Source organism: Chiloscyllium plagiosum, chromosome 33 (genome assembly GCF_004010195.1).
Source record: "Chiloscyllium plagiosum isolate BGI_BamShark_2017 chromosome 33, ASM401019v2, whole genome shotgun sequence".
NCBI classification, from domain to species: Eukaryota; Metazoa; Chordata; class Chondrichthyes; order Orectolobiformes; family Hemiscylliidae; genus Chiloscyllium; species Chiloscyllium plagiosum.
In genome coordinates, this window is record NC_057742.1 from 28,296,519 (window position 1) to 28,320,481 (window position 23,963).

The 23,963-nt window shown below is 39.3% G+C and overlaps 1 protein-coding gene across 5 annotated transcripts in view; it reads left to right on the plus strand.

Annotated features, from left to right (window-relative positions):
• Positions 1 to 23,963, plus strand: part of LOC122539965 (zinc finger protein 652-like) — a 63,056-nt gene that overhangs the window by 35,178 nt on the left and 3,915 nt on the right. For all 5 annotated transcript variants that reach the window (XM_043675195.1, XM_043675198.1, XM_043675197.1 and 2 more), the window contains 2 exons: positions 9,347 to 9,494; positions 20,987 to 21,102. In XM_043675195.1, the coding sequence (XP_043531130.1) occupies positions 9,347 to 9,494; positions 20,987 to 21,102 (264 nt within the window). The remainder of the gene's footprint in view (positions 1 to 9,346; positions 9,495 to 20,986; positions 21,103 to 23,963) is intronic.

Consider the following 23,963-nt stretch of genomic DNA (forward strand, 5'->3'; position numbering starts at 1 on the left):
CGGTGTACTTTTCAAAAATATGCGTTCCAAAACATGCCCATTCAGGCTAATTTGACAGTAGCATAATGTTAATGGAAAGAGATTTAACATAAAGATAATTTATTAAATTTGGCAGAGTTTTATTATGGAATCGGCAATAAACTTTTTGGTTCATTATCTTGTCCAACAATCCTAATTTTCTTTTTAAGGATAGTGCAGATGGGGTTAGCTCTGGGTAAGAGGATTCTTCCTAAAAGCTGCCTGGACTCTAAGGTAATAGGAAGAGTGGACTTTTTGAATGTGTATGATAGCATTTGTGTCAAACATATCTGTTTACTGCAGGTGCAAAGAGTGATTCTTGTTCACAATTTAATCCCCTATCACGTCCAGGATTCCTATGAACAGTGCCTATCCAGATATAACAATTTTGTGAGAATTGTTTAGTTTTTTCTAATTTGTTTGAGTATTCATATCCATTTTTCTGTATGCCATATTCAGTGTATAAGGTCAGAAGTCACATGACACTAGGTTGTAGTCCAGCAAGTTTATTTGAAATCACAAGCTTTCAGAGCACTGCTCCGCCAAGTGAAGATGAAGGAGCAGTGCTCCAAAAACTGGTGATTTCAAATAAACGTGTTGGACTAAAACCTGGTTCCATGTGAATTCTGACTTTGTCCACTGCAGTCCAACACTGGCACCTCCACGTCCTATTCAGTGGAACTATTTTTTTATACCCTGTATGTCAAGGTTCTAGGTGATTTAATAAACTGCCCATTTGTGTCTTTATCTGGGAATTACTTGGAATTAGTGTGGACTGTTTTATAGCGGATGCAGGCTTAAATTCTACACTACCAAATTGGCACTGTGCAAGCAAGAGATTTAATGTATTATCTAAAGATAATGTTATAAAATTTGGCAGAGTGTTCACTCCTTTACTCAGCATCAAACTGTAGTATGTCCAGACTTGAACAGTTTCGTGCTGACCCTGGATTACAAAAGTTGAAACAATTCTGAAAATGATACCACAAGTTGACCACAAATGATGATGCAGGTGACTAGCATGCCAAATTGTAATGTGAAAATTCTATTACTGTTTTTTAAAAAGGAAAAGCTGCATTAACATGTTTCTATATCAGCATATTAACTTGACTACATAAGAAAAGTTATATCTAATAAATATTTCTTCCAGAAAAAGGAATACTCATCTAATCCATATACATTAGGAAAATGCCAAGTTCACACTCTAATAAATGTTTAATCTGAGTGAAGGGCATTACCATTGTCTTCAGCATCTCTGAGTTGGGTAGAAGAAAAATGTAGAATCAGATCTGGTACACTGAGCAAGTGCAGGATTGTACTTGGCTGTCAGGGTCTCTGCAGTGAAATTACCCACTAGCATTCTTCGTGTCAGTGCTCATACATGGAGTATTTGAGTGGTATTATGGCAGTGCAGACATTCATTGAACATTGAAGAAATATTAATGCTGTTTTCTTTTTACAGATGCCGCCAGACCTGCTGAGTTTTTCCAGCAATTTTTTTTGTTTCCGAACTCTAGTATATATGCTTCTTCTTTGTTTTATTATACTCCTTGAATATAGTTAGCTGCAACTTTTTTGGTAGCACTCTCGCTGAATCATAAGGTACTGATTTCAAAGTCGCACTGTAAGGCTTAGTATCCAAATTAAAGCTGACAGTCCAAAGGAGGATGAAGGGAGTATTGTACTATTGGAAATAAGTTAAATTGAAGGCCTGATCTATCTGATGAGATTAATGTGAAAGATCTTGTAACACAATTTCCCCCACTCTTCTTTTGAAATATCCTAACCATCATTTATTCCTGAGTAAACTTTACGAAAATGGCTTATCTGCTCATTGTCGCCTTCTGATCGTGAGTGTTTGCTGCATCCAAATTAGTTACTGTTATTTCCTACACTACAACAGTGACAACAACCCAAAAAAGTTTGATTGGCTGAAAAAGCACTCAGACATCTGGTGGTTGTGAAAATCGATAAATATACTAGTTCCTTTTACTTTTGAGGATCAAGGTAATCTGAAAAAAATTTGGACGCATCGACACTTATTTGATACAATGCTAATAGCATACCCTGGCATTTCTTAAGAGATCCAAAGTCAAAATTCTGGAACTCGATCTCTAACTGTATTTTGGGTCTGTTGCAGCAGATCAAAAAGGCAGCTCACTAGCACATTCTCAATGGCACATAGAGATAGACAATACATGCTCACATCTGAAGAATGAATGAATGTTTTTAAAAATTTCTTGTTGGCAAATAATACACTCAACCAATGCTCCCTAAACATTTTCCTGATACGACCCCACTTTGAGATTTGAAAATTATCGTAGTACCCAAGTGAGAACTGAAGGGAAACCTGCGAGAGTAAGGGGTAGCCCTTTGTAAGTTTGAGCCTGTCTGTTAGTGTGGTGTGCAGTTGCTATACTTCAGTCAGAACACCATGATGGTCTATTATTGCTTTGGATCTTGTGAGCCCAAAATTTTAGTTCGCAACCCCACTTGGGGTCTTGACCCACTTTGGGAAGCCCTGCACCAAACTGCAGAAATGGTATTCCCTTTGATGTCTTAATACAATTTTTTTAAAAAACATGCCTAATGCATTACACCATATTTTTAACTGTTATCGTGTTGAGTCCTGAGCTCCTATGATTTAATAGGATCTCTTCTCCCTGCCCTTACCCTGCATGGTGAGTATTTCAGTCTCTTCTTAAATTAAAGTTCCCATTAATCAACCTTTTTATAAGCTTAATCAAATAGACTTCCAGTATAGCAAGGTACCCTCTGGCAATTTTCTATGGTGTTTAACACTTCACAAGCTTAGTTTCTCCAAATTGGAATTTCATCTCACCAGTGTTCTGTTTTGTTTTCAAAGCAAATTGTTTTTCTGACTTGGCATAGTAGTATCTGTTCTGGGTTGTCATCTCCCAGAATCCCTCTGTGTAACAGAGTCTGGTAGTCCCTAACTTTTGAATAAGCTTCAATTTGTTTCTTTCTCCATAATTAGCAGTTAATATGGATTTGTTTATTGGGGAGATTTAGTATGAAGTCTTCGGGACATGATTCTAGGCAGATTTCTAGGAGGTTACCATCTCTCTCTCTCCTCTCCTCACCCCAACCCTCGCCCCCAATATCCTTTAATATGACTGACTGAAACCTACAGTGTGTTTATTCAGCTGAACTTCATTCCTGGACTGAGTTAGGAGCTTTTCTGTTTCTTGTTTGAAAATGTATTTTTGAGGGCAGCACAGTGGTTAGCACTGCTGCTTCGGTGCCAGGAACCTAGGGTTCAATTCCAGCCTTGGGCAACTATCAGTGTGGGTTTCCTCCTACAGTCTGAAGATGTGCAGCTTAGGTGGATTGGTCATGCTAAATTGTCTACTATACCGATAGTAAGGAAGTTAAAAATCTCTCAACACCAGGTTATAGTCCAACAGGTTTAATTGGAAGCACACTAGCTTTCGGAGCGTCGCTCCTTCATCAGGTGGTAGTGGAGGGCTCAATCCTAACGCAGAATTTTATAGCAAAAATTTACAGTGATGTAACTGAAATTATACACTGAAAAATTGATTCTGTTAAGCCTTTCATCTGTTAGAATACCATGACAGTTTGACTTCTTTCATGTGTAAATCACAAAACCTTTTTTTTAAATAAGTTGCATTCTCCGGTTAGCTGTTAACAATGGTGATAGCTAGACAATATGTTGAAGGTGTTAGCCCCCTGTGTTCTCTGTATATGCTATGATGTTTAGATTGATTCTAATCTAAAAAGTGAGATAAGAGTTTTACATGAATTAATGTAGTTTTTGAGCAAAGTACAATGTAACCCTTAGTAAGGAAGACTGCGTTTCTGATTACTTGTTCTTAAAACAATTTAATGATTATAAAATCTTGACTAGTTACTAGCTCCGCTCATTAATACACTTATTTTGCTTTTCTATGTGCACCTCGCAATATCCTCATCTATTCCATTAACTCCATCTCAGCAACACTTTTTTTTCCTCCTGCAGTTGTTTCTACAGCTTCCACTTCCACTGGCTTTGACAATTTGCTATTGCTCTGATAAAATCTGACTTAGTCCATACCTACACTCTGTTTTTAATTTACAATGTTATTGAATTCCCCCAAGTTTTGTATAGGGAGAACTTAGTTACAGCAATACATTAATACTGTAAAGTGAGTTTCAAAAATTGCAACTTATTTTTAATGGAAATTAGATTTTCTTTAATTTCAATCTGTTAAAGTTTTAGTTACACCCTATAGGACCTTTTTCTGTACGAAATATAAGCATACACTATATGCTGAAAGACTGTGCATTCCAGAATTCCTATTATTAGTAAATGAATTAACTTCTATTACAATTTAATTCTAGTACATTTAAGATTTCTAATACATTTAAAATAGTGACCAAAAAATGCTGTCTTTTTAACTTCTCATGCAGGCTGTCTTTCTTTTTCTCACTGCTTTCTCTCTTGAACTCTTTCTTTTACGTGAGGCTCAGGAACAAGGTGAAAGTTAGGAAGGGAATGGGATAAAGTTGATAGTGTCTTCAGGATCGGGAAAGTCTGACGCAAAATGGTGGTGATTGGATCCTGCATAAAATGATGCTAAAGCAAAGTGATGCTGAATGAATCAACATGATATCGTTAAAATGGCCCTCCAACTTACATTAAGTTTCTCTACTGGTTTCCTTTTGATCTAAAGTGTTAGATGCAAAGTTTTTTACACTTCTAAGCAAACATAACTAAGGCCATTAATTTTTAATTTTTGAAGATGTGGACCATTATATAATGTGAATCTAAATTTACTGTTAAGATGGCCATAATATCCAAACAATTAGAACAATTGCCATAAATCTGTATCCTTTATAGATTTTCCTTACCCAACAAAGAGTATTCTTCATAATGAGCAATGGCTTCTAAAGAAGGCTAATGTGTTAATATAATTTGAAACATGAAATTTTAATTTAGTGGGATTTAACTTTCATTGATTTTTGCAAGGTTTGTGAAGGTTTGTAGCTCCGGGTGAGGTTTAGGGTGTAGGTTTGCTCGCTGAGCTGTAAGTTTGACATCCAGACGTTTCATTACCTGGCTAGGTAACATCGTCAGTGGCGACCTCCAAGTGAAGCGAAGCTGTTGTCTCCTGCTTTCTATTTATATCTTTCGCCTGGATGGGGTTCCTAGGGTTTGTGGTGATGTCATTTCCTGTTCGTTTTCTGAGGGGTTGATAGATCTAGATGCCATCTATGTGTTTGTTTATGGCGTTGTGGTTGGAGTGCCAGTCCTCCTGAACAGGAAATGACATCACCACAAACCCCAGGAACTCCATCCAGGAGAAAGATGTAAATAGAAAGCAGGAGACAACAGCTTCGCTTTACTTGGAGGTTGCCACTGATGATGTTACCTAGCCAGGTAATGAAACGTCTGGATATCAAACCTACAGCTCAGTGAGCAAACCTATAACCTAAACCCCTTTCATTGATTTTATTGGGACTTTGTTTTAAATCCACTTGATATCCTTCAAACTACCTATTGTGATGCATTTATGTTTTAGATTTTTGAAATGATTTGAATCAAACCCTAGTGGATATTTTCAAAGTGCACTTTTAATTTGCCCAATTCTAATACTTGTAGCATTTTAATTTGTCCGAACAAAAGTCGTAACAACATTAAAGTGTAGGCACTGACACATATGAATTTGATCCTATTTCAAGCTTGGAAAGATAAGTTTTCTTTCTCTCAGCTGTAAAGATTTCTTACATGGAATGAACTTGTGCTGTAAAACCAGTTTTCTCAATGCAGATTAATGCCCCTTTGGTACTTCCTCCGCGTGTAATTTTTAAAATTTGAACAAATGTGGAACTTTGCCATACGGTTATAGAACATAGAACATAGAACATAGAACATAGAACATAGAACATAGAACATAGAACATAGAACATAGAACATAGAACATGTAGACAAAGAGGACATAAAAATCAAGGCCAATGGCTCTGCAATCTCCTCCCTTGCTTCCCAGAGAATCCTAGGATAAATGCCATCAGGCCCAGGGGACTTATACAGGTTACCTCTTATAATTTACAGTGATACAGAATGCACAGGTCTAGGGGTTGGTGAAATCCTCCTTAACTGCCCTGAGATCCATCTATGCAATTTGGTTGTCATAGATAAGAGGCCCAGGCCAAAGCCAAAGGAAAATCAAGTGCCAGTTTCTCAACTTGACACAAACGCTCAGAGGAGAAAGTGAGGTCTGCAGATGCTGGAGATCAGAGCTGAAAATGTGTTGCTGGAACAGCGCAGCAGATCAGGCAGCATCCAGGAAACAGGAGAATCGACGTTTCGGGCATAAGCCCTTCTTCAGGAGGGGCTCAGAATCAGGAGACCTGAGGAAAGATGTGATGTTGGGTGAAGAAGCAGAGAAGCTACTGTTGTGAGAGCAGTATGCTTGTGATAGTCTGGTTTCTGTCAGAAAGAAGATTGAAAAGACACAACTTCTGGTGAGTTAAGAAAAGGTTGCCAGAGTAGATCTTGCAGCTGGAAGTCAGTTTGAGGATACTAAGAATGCTGTATAACAGGACACTATGACTCGCCCTGATGTGGCACAAAACATGAAAAAGTGAGGAGAGATTTGGACTTTGTAGAGCCTGATAGCTTCATCTAGTGAGAGCTTCGTGTAATATACCAGCGGTTTGTAAAGCTTTTGATTGCATTAATTAGTTAACGGGATGATACTTTTTCTGTAGTTTTGTGCATTGGTTGTCTACTAAATAATACGTCATCTGTGTTGATCACAGTTACTTACAATAAAAATTAATGAAATTCATGTAAATATTTAAGTTGATTGCTGGGCAGTTTATTTCTTTAAAGTTGACTTCTTGCCAGGATGATAACATAGGACATGACCTTGGTGGACTGAGCAATACTTAATTATATGTAAGTTCACATGAGATGTTAATGATTTGTAGGAGTATTGGCCAAGTTGCCAGGAGAGTTACCTTGTATTGTTCAATAGTTTTATCGATTCTCTAGTAATCACTGGCAGGTGGACAAGTCCCTCACTCAAAACATCTGTCAGTAGTGAAGGTGCTCTTGTATGACTCCACTGTCATATCAGGTTAGATGATGTATTTGCAGAATTATGAACACAAAGTAACTCCACATCTTTAGAATTGTTGCTTCATTTTAAATAATTGCTCAGTTTTCAAAAGTTTAAAAAGAATTATTTTGCAAATAATCACACTGAATTAATTTTTACTATAGAATGAAATACCACAGTTTGAAGATAAGCTTAATCTTTTGGGTGTTGTACTGTATATCAGGTGTGTGTTTTTTTTTAAAAAGAAACACACTCTGTAGTTAGCTTTAGGTGAAGTACCTTGACATGCTGCAAAATGAATGCACTGTATTCAGTGTTTTTGAATATGGAAACTCTCATTAATTTTCATTTTAACCAAAATGTACTCTATGTGCTTAAACTAAAGATCTCCAAAGCATATGCACTTCAATTTTCTCAGTACTTCTACAAAGTGTTTAAAGTGTTTTGCATTGCTTGTAGCATCTCTGCAGTTACCTCATATTGCCCATAGATGGCACAGGAGTCCAACTTTTATCACAAACCTAAATGTTAAGTATCTCCATGTATTTATTGTCTCATACATTTGTGCTTTATTATATTGACAATATTTTTGTGTAAGAAAATTATTCATTCAAAATATTTCATGTTGTTATTAATGTGAAAAATGATGTGGCTGTAAATTTTTGTGGTTGAACAGTATATCCATGCTGTTTGTCTGAAGATAATCATTCAATCATGTTGGTGAGAGTAGTGGCCAGCCATCTTGTTGATGATGAATCGTTGGTATCTGCTGTCCCTATTTCCGTTGTTTAATGGCTGATTAGTGACTATCCTCCTAGAAGGATCAAGTGGCTCAAAACTTACATGATGGGAAGTTTCAAAACAAGTCAATCCTGCATGGACAACTTGGTGAATGATATCTGAACCAGACTAAATCACACCACTCCTCCATGTTACTGATGGGCTGATAAAAAGCTCTAAATAACTGCTTCCTTTTAGGTGGGGTGACCAAAGCTGTGTGGGCAGTAGGAAATTTGCGTTTTGAAGTGCAGTTTTAGCTGGTTTAACTACATACCTTTTTTGGTCATATTTGGAACCCCAAACCTTGGTAAACTGCATCTAAACTGTGTAGATGAAAGAAAACGATGAATTGATTTGTGTAAACAGCGAATTTAGGTTTACACAAACCTCAACATAAATGGTGTGTGTTTATCTGGATCTCTTAATTTTCTTAACTGATCCCTGGTTATAGATTATCTAATGCATAACTGAGTCACTGGATCAAGTAACCTACTTAGTCAAAATGAAGTCTCTGAACATAGAAACCTGGAGAGGTCATTCAATCTTTTTGAACTTGTGCAGCTTTTCAGTTAGATCATTGATCTGTATCTTATCTCCATTTACTCCTCATCCACAGCTTTTTATATCTCAGCCTCCTAAACAGAAGGGAGTACAAGACATGTTTACACAAACTTGCATCGTTATTTAATCCTTACAGTATAGTATCATTCTAGTAAATCTGTTTTCTTGCTGAGGCCAAATATATCTTGTATGAGGTGCAATGCTGAAAATGAATGCCATTCTATCTAGCTGGGGTTGGATCAAGGTCTTGTATACAACAAATGCTTTCCAATTCCCTTGACATAAAGGCTAGCATTTCATTTGCTTTGATAAAATACCTGTTGTACTTGTGCACGCGCTTTGTGATTTGGATTTGTTTTCTTAGATGTTCAATATTCTCAAAAGTTCCTATTTCCTCTCCATTTAAAGAAAAAAGATACTGATCTGTCTTTTGGATTTAAAGTGGATGGCATCAGACTTGGAAAGGATATTGTTCCACTGTGCATAATTATATTTTGTTCTACACATTAATGAAAGGTTATAAAAATTTAAATGAACTGCCTGAGAGTAGAAGTAGTAGTACTGAGAATTTTTTTTTTTTTGCAAATACTATTGGTAAAATTGAGCACTTCTTCTTACTCTGGACCAAGTGTGAATAATAGTTAATCACAGACTGTCACTTTTTAGGTCTAGCTGAGAGTACATTTTGAGGAGCAGCTAATTAGCCTCAATGGTCATTTGGCTGAAGTGCTAGTAGAGTAGCAATGCCTGTGGAAGTACCCTAAAATGGGACACTGTTTTGTTTAAAGGAGAGGAGGGATGAAATGGTGTTTGATGCAGGATAGACCAAGCATTTTGTATAGCCAGATACTCCTATTGTAAGTCAAAATTGTAAAATATTCCTTTTCTTTCCCCCCACAAAGTGTGTATCCTGTGGTAAATCTTTCAAGAAGCTTTGGTCCCTCCATGAGCACATCAAAGTTGTTCATGGCTTTGCTGAAAAGAAGTTCTCCTGTGAGATTTGTGAGAAGAAATTCTATACAATGGCTCACGTTCGGAAACATATGGTCGGTGAGTTAAGAATATGATTGTATTGCTTTGGATTGAGGAAAGTAAAATGCTTTGTAATATATCTTAATTTAATTCCTGATAAAAATAAAATTTAAAATGTGAATTCTAGTACAATTCAAATACACTGTAGTCCAGTATATTATCATGTGCAATCATGTCTAACAATTATTCAAGATAACTACAGGTGATAAAAATCATGTGACCAATGTTAGTTCATTATATTCAGACCATTTTGAATACTTGGAACAAGTGGAATCTGGGAATTTAATCTTTCTTCAAAAGCTCCATGAGTTGCTGAATCTGCCATGGTCAACATTTTTGAGGGAGGGATCCAAGATCGTGGCGATCTAGGAGGATTGCGTATCAGAGCTCTGCACTGCAGCACAAGCGGGACGAACTTTTATCCTACCCAACCCAGATCATCGCGATATCCTGGGATTCTGGAAAGGACGTGGAGTCCCAGGAAACTGTTGAAAATCAACTTACCTGTGTTTTTGCTGTCCAGGGCTGCCGAAGAAGGGAGCAGCGTCCGAGGGTAGGCCCACAGCCCAGCCTGCAGGTTCCTTGGACTCGATTACTTACCAGGCTCTGCTGACCGAGCTCGCGAAATCTCGTGAGATGTTGGGTAAGCAGATAGAGGAGAAGCTGGCCCCGATTTCTATCATGTTGTAGAAGCATGAACAGCAGCTGGGAGACCTGAAAAAAAGGACAGATGAGGTTGAACAGAGAGTCCCAGTGGTGGAAGCTGATACCACTTCCTCCAAGGATAGAATCCAAGCACTGGAGACGCAGGTCCATAATTTGCGCGACCAAGTTGATGATCTCGAGAACAGAGGCAAGTGAAAAAATATTCAGATCATTGGTCTGCTGAAGGGTAAGGAAGGTGAGTAGCCGGTGGAATTTGAGGACTGGTTGCCGAAATTCCTTAACTTGGAGACTGGAATGAGAGGCTTGAAGATCGGGAGGACTCACCGGGTCACAGCATGGAGGTCAGCTCTGATAGAGATAAGAGGAGAATCGTGGAAGCTGCCAGAATCCAGGGGAAGGATCCGAAGGCTCTAATTTATGAGGGCTCTAACATATTGTTCTTCCAGGACTTGTTAGTGACAGTGATCCAGAAAAGAAAATCCTATGACAGTGTCAAGAAAAGACTAAGGGAGCTTGGGATCCAGTACTCTCGGGTATCTGGCAGTGCTAAAATGGATCTGTACATTTCTTTGACACGTCAGAGACAGCAAGAGACTTTTTGGACAAATTAACTTAATCTGAACAATTTAATATGTACAAATAGTAGTGTTGTTTGGATATATCTTTGTTTTTTCTTTAAAAAACGGAGGAAGTCCGGTTGGGGCTTTCTTTTCCTCTTTTTTTTTATTATTGATAATAGTTTAAACCAAATTTATGGTGGCAGTTGAGATGTCAATTTCTAAGTTAAGTTATACCCAAGCATGGGTGGGGTATTTATCCTTTTTTAAAAAAATGTCTTTATTGATCTTGCTATTCCATGGTGTATTTTCTTTCTTTTCTACTTGTTTGCATTGCGGCTTTTGCTAGGAGGAGGGAAAATGGTTGAGATGGCTGGATGCCTACTTATTGGCAGTTTATACCCGGTTCAGGTATTTAAATGACCGTGCTGCAGTCTTGGCAGCAGGATGGGAAATTGGGTTTTGGGATGGCTGTTGGCCCCTTTTGGGCAGGGGGTGAGTTCCTCTATTTAGCACCATTGGTGCTTTTATATGTAGGTTTGCTTTTTTGTTTTTGTTGTGTGTATATAATCTTTGACAGCTTGTGTAGGTTTGTTAACTGTGGTTTTAGTTTATGTAGTTTTTATGTTTGATGGACCTTGTGACACTAAAGCACAGCAATTTGTGGTTCAAGTTCCTCCTCCCTGGAATTTAAATGTTACTGCAGAAGGTTATGGCTAATGACTTGATATTCCAGGTACACCATTTAATCAAGGGGAGTCACTCACCAATTAAGAGGAAGAAGGTACTTTTGAGTCTTAGAAAGGAAAAGGTGGATACTACTTTGTTACTGGAGACACACTTGGAAGACAGGGAGCATTTGAAACTACAGAATGGCTTAGATCAGGTTTACTTTTAATCTTTTAATACCAGAAGGAGGGAAGTGGCTATATTGGTTAGGAGGAATCTCCCATTTAAGTTATTAGAATGTGTTAAAGAGACACAAAAGAGGTTTGTAATTCTCAAAGCCCTGGTAAACTGGGGAGAATATGGTGTTTTAAATGTCTATTGCCCTCCGGCCCATCCCCTCAAATTTCTGGTAGATGCGTTCTCTAAACTGATCAGTCTCTAGTCCCAGCATATCATTATAGGGGGAGATTTTAATTGTGTCGTGGATCCCACAGTAGAAAGGTTGCCCAAAGGCCCCTCGATACCCTCTGTACAAACTAAACAATTAGTGGATCTGTGTATGGACTTAGGGTTGGACGTCTGGAATTGTCTCCACCCTACAAGCAGGGATTTTATATTTTTTCCCAATCCAAACAGATGTCACGCCAGGATTGATTTTTTTTTTTTCTGACCCCCATGGCAACCCTGGACTTGGTGACATCTTGTACTATTGGTAATATTGCCATCTCCGGTCACGCTCCAGTGTACCTGTTGGTTAAGATTAAGGATGTTTCAGTGGGTCCGAGGCACTGGCAAATGGATCCCTTTATCCTTCAGGATAATAAGTTTGTGGAGTACTTCCCTAGGGAACTTCAGGCATTCCTAGACATTAAGTCAGGCTCAGTTAGTAGCCCATCCGTCCTTTGGGAAACTGCCAAAACCTGTGTAGGGGGTTAGTTATTTCCAACTCTGCCAGTAGGAAGCGGCAGAAGAATGAGCAGCAACGTCATCTTGAAGCACAGTTGAAGGCAGCCGAGAAGGCTTGCTTTGACAGGCACTCGGTCAAGATACAGAGGATTAAGGCACTGCGATCTGCATGGAATTCTGTGCTCACGCAGACAGCAAAGAAGGAGCTTTCTTTTGCAAAACAAAGATTGTGAGCATGGTGACATGCTAAGTATTTGCCTGGCCTATCTCAGCAGGAACTGGAGCGCTCCTCAAGCCATTACAGCAATTGGGGAAGGGTCTGGGAACCTTACATGTGACTCAAAAAAGATGAATGTGGCATTCCAGAGATTTTACTCTTAAGTTATATCAATCGGAGGGTTGTGAGGAGGGGCGGGCTAAAATGCAATCCTTTTTCAATGATCTGGAGTTCCCAGGTGTAACCCCCGAATAAATGTCTTTTCTCAATGCCCTCTTAGCAGAGCAAGAAGTGCAGGAGGCTGTGAAGCAGCTTCAGAGTGGAAAGGCGCCCGATCCTGATGGCCTTCCCAGCAAATTCTAGAAGGAATTTATAAACACATTGTCAGGCCTGATGCTCAACATGTTCAGTGATTCATACAGCCATGATTGTATACTGCCAACTCTGAGAGAAGAGAATATTTCACTTACTCTTAAAAAAGGGAGGTCCCGGAGGACTGTGCTTCAATCAGGCCCATTTCACTCTTAATTGTGGACTTTAAAATCCCCTCTAAGACTTTGCGTTAAGGCTGGAGGTCTGTGTTACCTTCTATTGTTAAAGAGGACCAGACGGGCTTCATAAAGGGCCGCAGATCCTCCAATAATGTTAGAAGGCTGCTTAATGTAATTTAAGCATGTCAACAACAGTCAATACGGGGATTGGTGATTTCTCTAGATGCAGAGAAGGCATTTGAGAGTTGAGTGGCTGTACTTTTTTTACGTTCTGGAGTGGTTTGGCTTGGGCGAAGTAGTTATAGAATGGGTAAAGGTTCTCTGCAGTGATCCTCTTGCTGCAGTCATCACCAATGGGGAGCAATAAAGCAATTTTAACATTTTTAGGGGCAGCCAGCAGGGCTGTCCCCGCTTGCCACTGCTTTTTACATTGGTGATTAAACCATTGGCGGAGGCCATTTGTAGGGACCCCAATATATCAGCTCCAGAAGTGGAGTCAAAATTACATAAGATTTTGTTGTACGTGGACGATGTCCTCTTTATTTTGTCAAATCCAGGAGTTTTGATGCCTCGCCTGATACAATGCATCAGTGCAAATGACGCCTTTTTGGGGTACAAGATTAATTTTGCAAAATCGGAGGCTATGCCAATGGGTGCTCTTACAAGAATATAGATTTCCCATTTAAGTGGTCACGGGAATTTTGTGTATTTGGGGGCATATTCAGTACTCCAGTTCTGGATTGGCTTTTCAAAGCTAATTTTGTTTAATTATTTGACAAAATCAAACAAGACCTTCAAAGATGGGAGGTGCTTCCAGTCTTGTGGTTGGGTCAGATGAATATTCTTCCCCCACTTGTTGTACCCTATACAGATGCTCCCCCTGATTTTTGATAAGCAAACATTCGGGAGACTGGTTGAGCTCTTTTATTTGGCATCGTAAGCAGTCTCTTATTAAATTTGGCCAAACTGCAATTACCTCACAGATTGGGGGGAGTGAACCTCTCCTACATTAAAAGCTATCAACTAAGTTCGCTTTTATCTTAGGTGAGTGAGTGGGCTTGCGGGGACTCTCTTTCGATATGGTTAGACATCAAAACCTCTGGCAGGGTGTTCCCTTACTAGTTTGCTGTTTTTGGACAAAATGAGGACAGTTGGGAATATTGCCATAACAGAATAGCTATCAACACTGTTAAAGCATGGAGGGCAATTCGGCAGAGAGAAGGCAATATTGGCAAAACATCTTCTCTTACACCTATAATGGGTACGCCGGACTTTCAACTGGGGATGATAGATTCAGGATTTAAACATTGGGCAGCTAGAGGTGTGTCTTGCATGAGCAGTATATTTGAGGGAGACACAATGATGTCCTTTGATCAGTAAGCACGGAAATAAGAGCTATCTAATAGGGACCTCTTTCATTTTTTTTCAAGTTAGGGATTTTATTCAAATGATGACTACATTTTGACTGCTCCCAACAAATCCGACAGAGGAGGGTACTCATTGCTAAGAGTACACTTTCTGTCAGCACTTTATATCATCAGTTGGGGAGTGCCCCCTCAGATGAGGTTGATCGTCTCTGTGGGATGTGGGAGAGAGAGCTAAGTGTGAAGGTCTCCTCTGAGGCATGGGAAGATATTTGGGAAAATGCAAGAAAGATATCAATTTGCAATAGGACCCATGCTTTACAGTTGAAGATTCTCCACAGGGTCCCCTTGGCACCAGACCATTTATCAAAATTTAAATCAGGGTATCTTCAAAGTGTCCCAAGTGCAAGGTTGGTATGGGCACTCTTAACCATTGTCTGTAGTCCTGTAGTAGGCTTCAAGCATACTGGAGCGCTGTGGCGGGTGCAATTTTGGATGTGAGGGTGGAGAAGGACTCAATCTCTCCTTCTTGGCCAGCCCAGTGTGTTCCCTGTAGATGTGCATAAGAAAAAACTTTTCAACATCCTCACTTTCTGCACAAGAGAATATCTTGTCAGGTTGGTCATCCAAAAATTCCCTGGGCCTGTCAGGTTGGCGGAAGATTGTTATGGAGCATATCCTCTTGGATTTCTTCACAAGTATGGTACACCACAAAACTGAATTTCTGTAAGACGTGACTGCCCTTTTTGGACTACCTGGACACAGATTTATCTGCCACGCTAATAAGGGCTTTTATATAGCCATAATGATTGTGTTTTGAGTCCAATATTGAGGGAGGAAGAACTGTGACTGTATGAGTGTTTGTTTGGATGATCTTAGTTATTACTATTTATTAGTTTGATTATTATTTATTTACTTAGTTTTTTTAATACATATATTTATACATTTGTACATGAGGGCAGGTTGGGTTTTTTTACTTTGTTCTTTCTTTGTATTGTTTTGAATTTGTTGTAATATTTAAAAAATCTCTTTTTCAAGAAAAAATATTTAAAAAAAAAACAAACATTTTGTGGGTCACCATTGACTGGATATGTAAGTATAATCAGACATATTAACATAAGTACAAGAGCAGAGAAAACGTTGAGTGCTGTGCAGTAATTCATTCAACTGCTAATCCTCAAAGTCTATTGTGTATAAGGCTGCAGTAAGAGTAAGATACATCGGTCACTATCTGCTGGATGAACTTAATACCATCAACACTGGAGATGATCTGTGTCAGCTAGGACAGAGCAGGACTCTGTGACCAGATCTTCTATAGCTGGTATGCTGTGCCTTTGCATCCTGTAGCCTGAGTATACAATGTAGCGATAGAATAGAATTGGCCATTATTACTCTCATATCTGCCAGTTCTGTGCAAGCACAACTCTATTGATACCACTCCCTTGCCTTTTTTCTGTACCCTCCAAATGTTTTCTCTTGGGGTTACTTGAACAGCATCTCTCCTGTGCATCCGCAACAAATAAATTAAACTAAATTAACAGTTTGGTATCCCTTGCCTTTTGACAGGTCTGGGCTTTGGTGACGAGGCTTAAGTTAATTTATACAACAGAGGTGTTAATTTATTAAGCCTGGGTTACACTCTACTCAGATGTTCCTCTCCAACCCAACCCCTCCTTTCCATCGTTGAACCACTTTATTAGCCAAGCCCAGGACTTTCCCTGTCATCAGGGACTTGATTTCCAACACGTTTTTAGTCTAGGTAGGGTTTTCCACAGCCAATTTGAATTTGTACTTTCCTTGAAAACATGATTTGTTTTGTATTAAAATTGCTATATTAACTGAGAGCCTACAAGTCAGGGATTTCATTCATTCTCTCGTTCTGTGGCTGTTGTATTAGCTTGTTACACTTAACATTCATTTAAACTCAACATAAGAGCTTTTAAAGGCTAGAAATTATGGATAAATATTCACATTCAAGCAAGGATCTTTACTTTCTGATTTCCAAATGCAAATATTTGTGTAATAACCAGGCAGAAACAGTATTGTTTTTTTCCGTGAGTGGCACGGTGGCACAGTGGTTAGCACTGCTGCCTCACAGCGCCAGAGACCTGGGTTCAATTCCCGCCTCAGGCGACTGACTGTGTGGAGTTTGCACATTCTCCCTGTGTCTGCGTGGGTTTCCTCCCACAGTCTGAAAATGTGCAGGTTAGGTGAATTGCCCATGCTAAATTGCCTGTAGTGTTAGGTGCAGGGGTAAATGTAGGGGAATGGGTCTGGGTGGGTTGAGCTTCGGCGGGTCGGTGTGGACTTGTTGGGCCGAAGGGCCTGTTTCCACACTGTAAGTAATCTAATCTAATCTAACTATGCTACTGTCTCTTTTTCTTTGTACAATCAGACTAACTTTTTTTTTGATTCATGCGTTGGCTTGACTAGTGTAGACTAGTGTTTATTTTCCATCCCAGTTAAAAAGGCAACCATGTTGTCTTGAGTCAAGAGTCACACATATCAGACTAGGTAAGGCCGGCATGTTTCCGAAGAGGGCATCAATGAACCTCCATTGTCAAAAATAATCCAATCAATAATGATTTCATGGTCATCATTAGCCTCTTAATTCCAGATTTTTATTGAATTCCCATTCCATCATCTACAATTGTGGATTTAAGCCAAGGTCTCCAGAACATTACCTAGGCCTTTGAATTAATAGTCTAGCCAATAGGCCATAACCTTTCCTGAGCATCCAAAATATGCACTCTTTATTTTTTCTCATAGTTCATTGAATAATTTCTGCCTCCTTGTGTACATCTCCCCCCAGTTCTGCCTTGTCTTTCACACATTACAGCAATCTCTTAGATCTGTGCCTACATACTTTTGAGTTATTATGAATACTAAAAACACCTCAATCCTGAGTTTTACAATTCTTCAGCAAACAGAAAGCAAATGAAAGATATAATTCTCATCCTTACCATTTTCATTGGTATGACTTCCTGACATCTGTAGAGAAGCGTTACAGTAAACAAGCCAATTATGTCATTCCGTACAGATAATATGGCTGGGAATCCACTTAGTGATTACTGTAATTCTTTGAATAAAACCCTTCAGCTGGCTGAATCACTGAGAACCAGATGAATATGATTGGGAGCACTGGATCAATCCAATAACTAGAAAAGATCCCAGTACCTACTTTAGAACATCTCATCCAACCTTGGATGATTTGGGACAAGATCTCTCTGATGTTAATTTGGTGCAAGATTGACCAATGTTTAAATTGGAGTCAAAAAGGGTGGCACTGGAAAAACTACAGCAGGTCAGGCAGCATCAGAGAAGTAGGAGAGTTGATGTTTTGGGCATAAGCCCTTCATCAGGAATGTGGGGGTGAAGGGGAATGAGAGATAAATAGGGGAGTGGGGCTGGGGGGAAGGTAGGTGGGAAGGCGATAGGTGGATGCAGGTGGGTCAAAGAATTGTATTAGATGAAAATTTCAAGTACAGTGACTCAGTCGGGATCAATGACACCAAAAGTTCAACGTGCTGTTTCTAGTGTCTTTAAACTTTGGATTGGAACCCTTCCTACTGAACTTGCATAAATAAAATAAACAGTTTTACGTTTGTATTCTGTCCACATCGTAACTGACATATCGGCATTATAGACAGCTATCCTTGATAGATTAAGCATGTATGACTCTTGAAATAGGCCAGTATGGTGGCACTGGCATTCATAGACTATGCAAAGAATATTTGACAGAGTATAAAACTAAATAAAGAGGTTGTTTTGACAATCCTACATGGTCTTTGGAATAATTGTTATAACCTAAGAGAACACCGTTCACAACCCCTGCTAGGTACTTCCAAAGTGTGTGCATGATTTGATCTTAACTCAGTACAACAAAAAAAACAGGATAGTGTTCTCTGCTCTGGGCTATGTTCTATGGTCAATGGTCTACATTTTGAGAATTTATTTAATATTCAAAGGACAAAATTGTCTACTTAAGCTAATGTTAAAACAATTGCAGATATTGGGTCTAACACAGAGCATTTGAAAACACTTGATCCTAGTTATATGCATAGCCGTGTACTCAAAAGTCAGCTCTATATTCAATCTCTTCTCTTTTCCCGCCCCCCTCATTAAAGAGGGACAGATGGTGGTGAGTTTTGAATCTATGTTCTTAGCATCTGCATTGCAAACCAGCCATCCAGCTAACTCCGCTAACTTTACTTCCCTAAATGCAGTTTTATCTGCAGGAGACCATGCCCAAAACCCTTCTCTGTAATAAGGATTAGATGTAATATACTTCTTCAAATCACTTGTCCAAAAATAACAATGCATTGAATGCATCTTTCAAAAGCAGGTGATTTAGGCATATATTAGAGCTATTAGTGCTGTAGAATTAATGTTTCTTGTGAATGGATTCCCTAGTAGGAACATATAAACAACTTTAAATAGTGCACAAATAGTTGTTTTGAACATTTGCACCTGCAGTCAAACACTGACCGTTGAGCAGTTCTTTGCACCTCTGGCAGTAGCTGTACTCAATTTATGTGAAAGTACTGCCACTAAAATCAGAATTTCTATAGTATCTGTCAGTTTTTGAACTTAATCCTTTTCTGGACCTGTACCTGAAATAACTTTTAGTTTTTGAGCAGAGCCTTTAGCTCATTCACTTTCAGAATCCGAAAACCCTTGAATGTTTCCTCGTCCTAGTCAAAGTAGTACTGAACGTGTATTGTTTCCTATGATCCAATTATTCCTTTCATGGCTTTTCTTCTTTGCTCTGCTCTGTCATCTCAGCTAAAGCAGAATTCTCTTCTCTCATCTGTTTCACCTTTTTTTTAATGGGGCACTTACTACTTATTTCTTCAGGTGGAACAGTTTCATTGGGAGAATAGGCTGAATCTTTGGAATTCTTTACTCCAGAGAGTAGTGGAGGCCTGGTAATTAAGTGTATTCAATTAGACGGATTATTAACTTGTAAGAGTTGAGGACTACGACAGGCAGACAAAAATGTCGACTTCAAGCCAGTCAGAACTGTCAATATCATCTTGAATGGTGCGTTAGGCTCAAGGGCTCAAATGCTCCACTTCTGTTCCTGTTTCTTATGTTCTAAAAAAAGGCAGAATACTGAATCTATACTGATATCCATCAAATTATGCTTTAATGTGAAAAAAATGCAAAGAGGCTTCAAGCTGACTTGGATAGACTATGTAAAAGGGCAAGAACTTGACAGATGGCACGTGCTGAGTGTAAAGTTGTTCATTGTTGGTAGGGATAAAAACCCAGAACATTTCTTAACTGAGAAGGTTGTGTCAGAAAGTGTCCTTGAGGATCCTTATTGAGTCACAGACCGCTTGCTTGCTGGTGCTTCAGTATTGCTGGCCTTTATTACAAGGGGATTTCAGTAGAAGTATAGCTGCAATTGCAGCTAATCTTGGCGAGACTTCACGTAAAATATTCTGTACAGCTTTGGTCCTCTTTTTAAAGGAAGGATATATGTGCCATTGAGGGAGTGCAATGGAAGTTCACAAAACTAATCCCCAGGACAGAAAGATAGTCTTAAGAGGCAAGATTGAGGAACCTTAGTCTAAATTCTTTAAAGTTTCCAAGAATGACAGGTGATCTCATTGAAACATACAATGGTTTCATAGGGGCCTGACAGAGTGAATGTGGACAAATTTGTCCCTATTTGAGTTTATAGCTGGGGACATAATGTAAAAATAAGTGATAGGCCTTTGAAATCATGGTTGAGGAATTTCTCATTGAGGGTGTTGAATCTTTGGACTTCTGTACCCCAAAGGCTGTGGTTGGCTGGAAGTTCAATCATTGAGTGTGTTCGAGACAGAGGAGATTAATAATATCAAGGCAGATGGGATACTGCAAGAAAATAGTGTTGAGGTAGATGATCAGTCATGGTTTGGTGGAATGGCAGAGCAGGTTAAAAAGGCTGAATTCTGGATCAGTGGTGCTGGAAGAGCACAGCAATTCAGGCAGCATCCGAGGACAGGCAAAATCGACGTTTCGGGCAAAAGCCCTTCATCAGGGCTTTTTACCTCTAAAAAGGCTGAATGTCTACTCTTGTTGATATGTTCCTATTAGAAAATTTCCAGCTTCCCTGTATCTTTATTTAAGTAAGTAACTTCAAATTGGATTGACTCCAGATATACTGAATGGTTACATTTGTAGATATTTAATATTCAGCAATGAAATGCTACAAGAGTCTTGTGGCACAGTGGCAATGTCTCATCCTCTGCGTTAGTGTCCAGGTTCATGCTCGCATGCCACAGCTGTGTCATAAGATGTTCAAACAGGTTGATTTAAAAATAACTTAAAATAAATGCTTTTCTCCGGTTCTGCTCAAAATAGCTGCAACTGAGATACCTAAAAATTGCGTACTAAATGTAGATATTAAATAGTTTTAATCATGGTTATAATCATGGTAATTTGTCATAATATAAAGACTTTATGCTGAATTGAAGATCTATGACAGCGAAAACCTTTAACACATGTTTAATTTAGGAGATCCTGTAGATTTTACACTATTTGCAATATTGAGTTTTTTTTAAACATAGAAAAAGCATGCGTACTGCTGTAATGATACAAAGATTCCAATAAATTTTGTTCTGTAGCATTTGGACATTTGTTGTTTCAGCCCATACAAAAGATATGCCATTCACCTGTGAAACATGCGGGAAGTCTTTCAAGCGTAGTATGTCATTGAAGGTTCACTCTCTTCAGCATTCAGGAGAAAAGCCTTTCAAATGCGAGGTAAGTAATTATGTTAGCTGTGAGTTCTGAGGAAGGGTCAGTCAAGCCGAAGTGTTAACTCTGCTGTCTCTCCACAGATGCTGCCAGACCTGCTGAGTTTTTCCAGCAGATAAGTCCCCTGGGCCTGATGGCATTAATCCCAGGATTGTCTGGGAAGCAAGGGAGGAGATTGCAGAGCCATTGGCCTTGATTTTTATTTCCTCGTCTACAGGAATAGTGCCAGAAGACTGGAGGATAGCAAATGTGGTTCCCTTGTTCAAGAAGGGGAGTAGGGATAACCCTAGTAACTATAGGCCGGTGAGTCTCACTTCTGTTGTGGGCAGAGTCTTAGAGAGAATTGTAAGTGATAGGAATAATGTGATCAAGGATAGTCAGCATGGTTTTGTGAAGGGCAGGGTGCCTCACGAACCTTATTGAATTCTTTGAGAAGGTGACTAAGGAGGTGGACGAGGGGAAAGCGGTAGATGTGGTGTATATGGATTTTAGTAAGGCGTTTGATAAGGTTCCCCATGGTAGACTACTGCAAAAAATACAGAGGTATGGCATTGAGGGTGAGTTGGAGGTTTGGATTAGGAGTTGGCTGGCAGGAAGAAGACAGAGGGTAGTAGTTGATGGCAAAGGTTCATCATGGAGTGCCGTCACTAGCGGTGTTCCGCAAGGATCTGTTTTGGGACCATTGCTGTTTGTCATTTTTATAAATGACCTGGAAGAGGGGTTAGAAAGTTGGGTGAGCAAGTTTGCGGATGACACAAAAGTCGGAGGAGTTGTTGACAGTGAGGAAGCATGTGGCAGGTTACAGAAGGATATAGAGAAGCTGCAGAGCTGGGCAGAAAGGTGGCAAATGGAATCCAATGTAGCTAAGTGTGAGGTGATTCACTTTGGGAAGAATAACAAAAAGATGGGGTACTGGGCTAATGGTCGGATACTTGGTAGTGTGGATGAGCAGAGGGATCTTGGTGTCCATGTACACAGATCTCTGAAAGTTGCCACCCAGGTAAATAGTGCGGTGAGGAAGGCATATGGCGTACTAGCTTTTATTGGTAGAGGAATTGAGTTCCGGAGCCCTGAGGTCATGATGCAGTTGTATAAGACTCTGGTACGACCGCATCTGGAATATTGTGTGCAGTTTTGGTCGCCATACTATAGGAAGGATGTGGAGGCATTGGAACGGGTGCAGAGGAGGTTTACCAGGATGTTGCCTGGTATGGAAGAAAGATCGTATGAGGATAGACTGACACACTTGGGGCTGTTTTCATTAGAGAAAAGAAGGTTTAAGGGTGACTTGATTGAGGTGTACAAGATGATTAGGGGGTTAGATAGGGCCGACAGTATGAACCTTTTCCCGCGTATTGAGTGGGGTATTACAAGGGGGCATAGCTTTAAATTAAGGAGGGGTAGATATAGGACTGAAGTTAGGGGTAGGTTCTTCACTCAGCGAGTCGTAAGTTCATGGAATGCCCTGCCAGTAGCAGTGGTGGACTCTGCCTCTTTATGGGCATTTAAACGGGCATTGGGTAGGCATATGGAGAATAGTGGGCTAGTGTAGGTTAGGTGGGCTTGGATCGGCGCAACATCGAGGGCCAAAGGGCCTGTACTGCGCTGTATTTTTCTATGTTCTATGTTTCTGTTTTTGTTCCTAATTAGTTTTTTTTTGTATTTGCAATTATAATATCACAAATTGATACTTAATCATATTTGTTTTTGAACTGCAGTCTAAACATAACATGAAAATTGTGTCTGAGCAGACATTCTGAAACCTTTGGAAAGATATTTCTTTCAAAATTATAAATTTGTTTACTGATTGAATCAGATTTGCTGCCCGTGACAGAAGCACTCACTGATGCACTTGCATATTTTAGCCTGTTGCACCATTTGATATATATAAATAAGTTTAATTCTGTGATCAAAATAACTTTTCTTTGAATTCTGTTTAACACTAATCGCTGGCTATGAAATGTATTCACATAACAACATGTGATTTTCAAATGAAAGTCCGCACTTTTATCTTGCTGGAGAGTTACAACTAAAACCAGAGATTCTCGGTACAGATACACTGAAATCCATAACCACATATGCTTGCTCGTGAGACCCTTTTAGCAATTCAAGTTAAGAATGTATTAGGAACTTTAAATAAAATAAAGGTAATTTATATTGTATTGAGACAATTTACTAATTTATGCTTTATTTTTAAAAAGTAATCAAGGTTATGAATAATTCATATGAAACAATATGGATCACTGGTTAGTCTGCCTACAAGGCAGTAGGTTGCTAAAGCACAGATAAATTAGAAGGGCAACTCCAACTCAAATGGTTATTAATATAGCTGGATATTGTGCATTGCACCTAGTTTTTAGATCACAGTGCACATGTGCATAATGCTTATGAAGCAATCTAAAAGAATTAAAGAAGCTGCGTACCATAATTGAATAGAATACCAGAAATTGATCCCTAAACAAAAATAGGTAGTATATTCAATTTCATTAGGATCAGTTTTCCTCACAGAATTACAGCTAAAATGAACAGTAATGTGAGGAATTATTTCGAGCATCATGAACAATTTCTTTCCTGCAATATCTGTTCATGGTTGGATGGTTGATCTGTTGTTGTTCTTGGACCTAGTGATAAGTGATCGTGACCTAATTAAGATGAGTTGTTTCTGTATTCAGAGCTGAAAATGTGTCGCTGGAAAAGCGCAGCAGGTCAGGCAGCATCCAAGGAACAGGAGAATTGACGTTTTGGGCATAAGCGCTTCTTCAGGAATGAGGAAAGTGTGCCCAGCAGGCCAAGATAAAAGGTAGGGAGGAGGGGCTTGGGGGAGGGGCGTTGGAAATGCGATAGGTGGAAAGAGGTCAAGGTGAGGG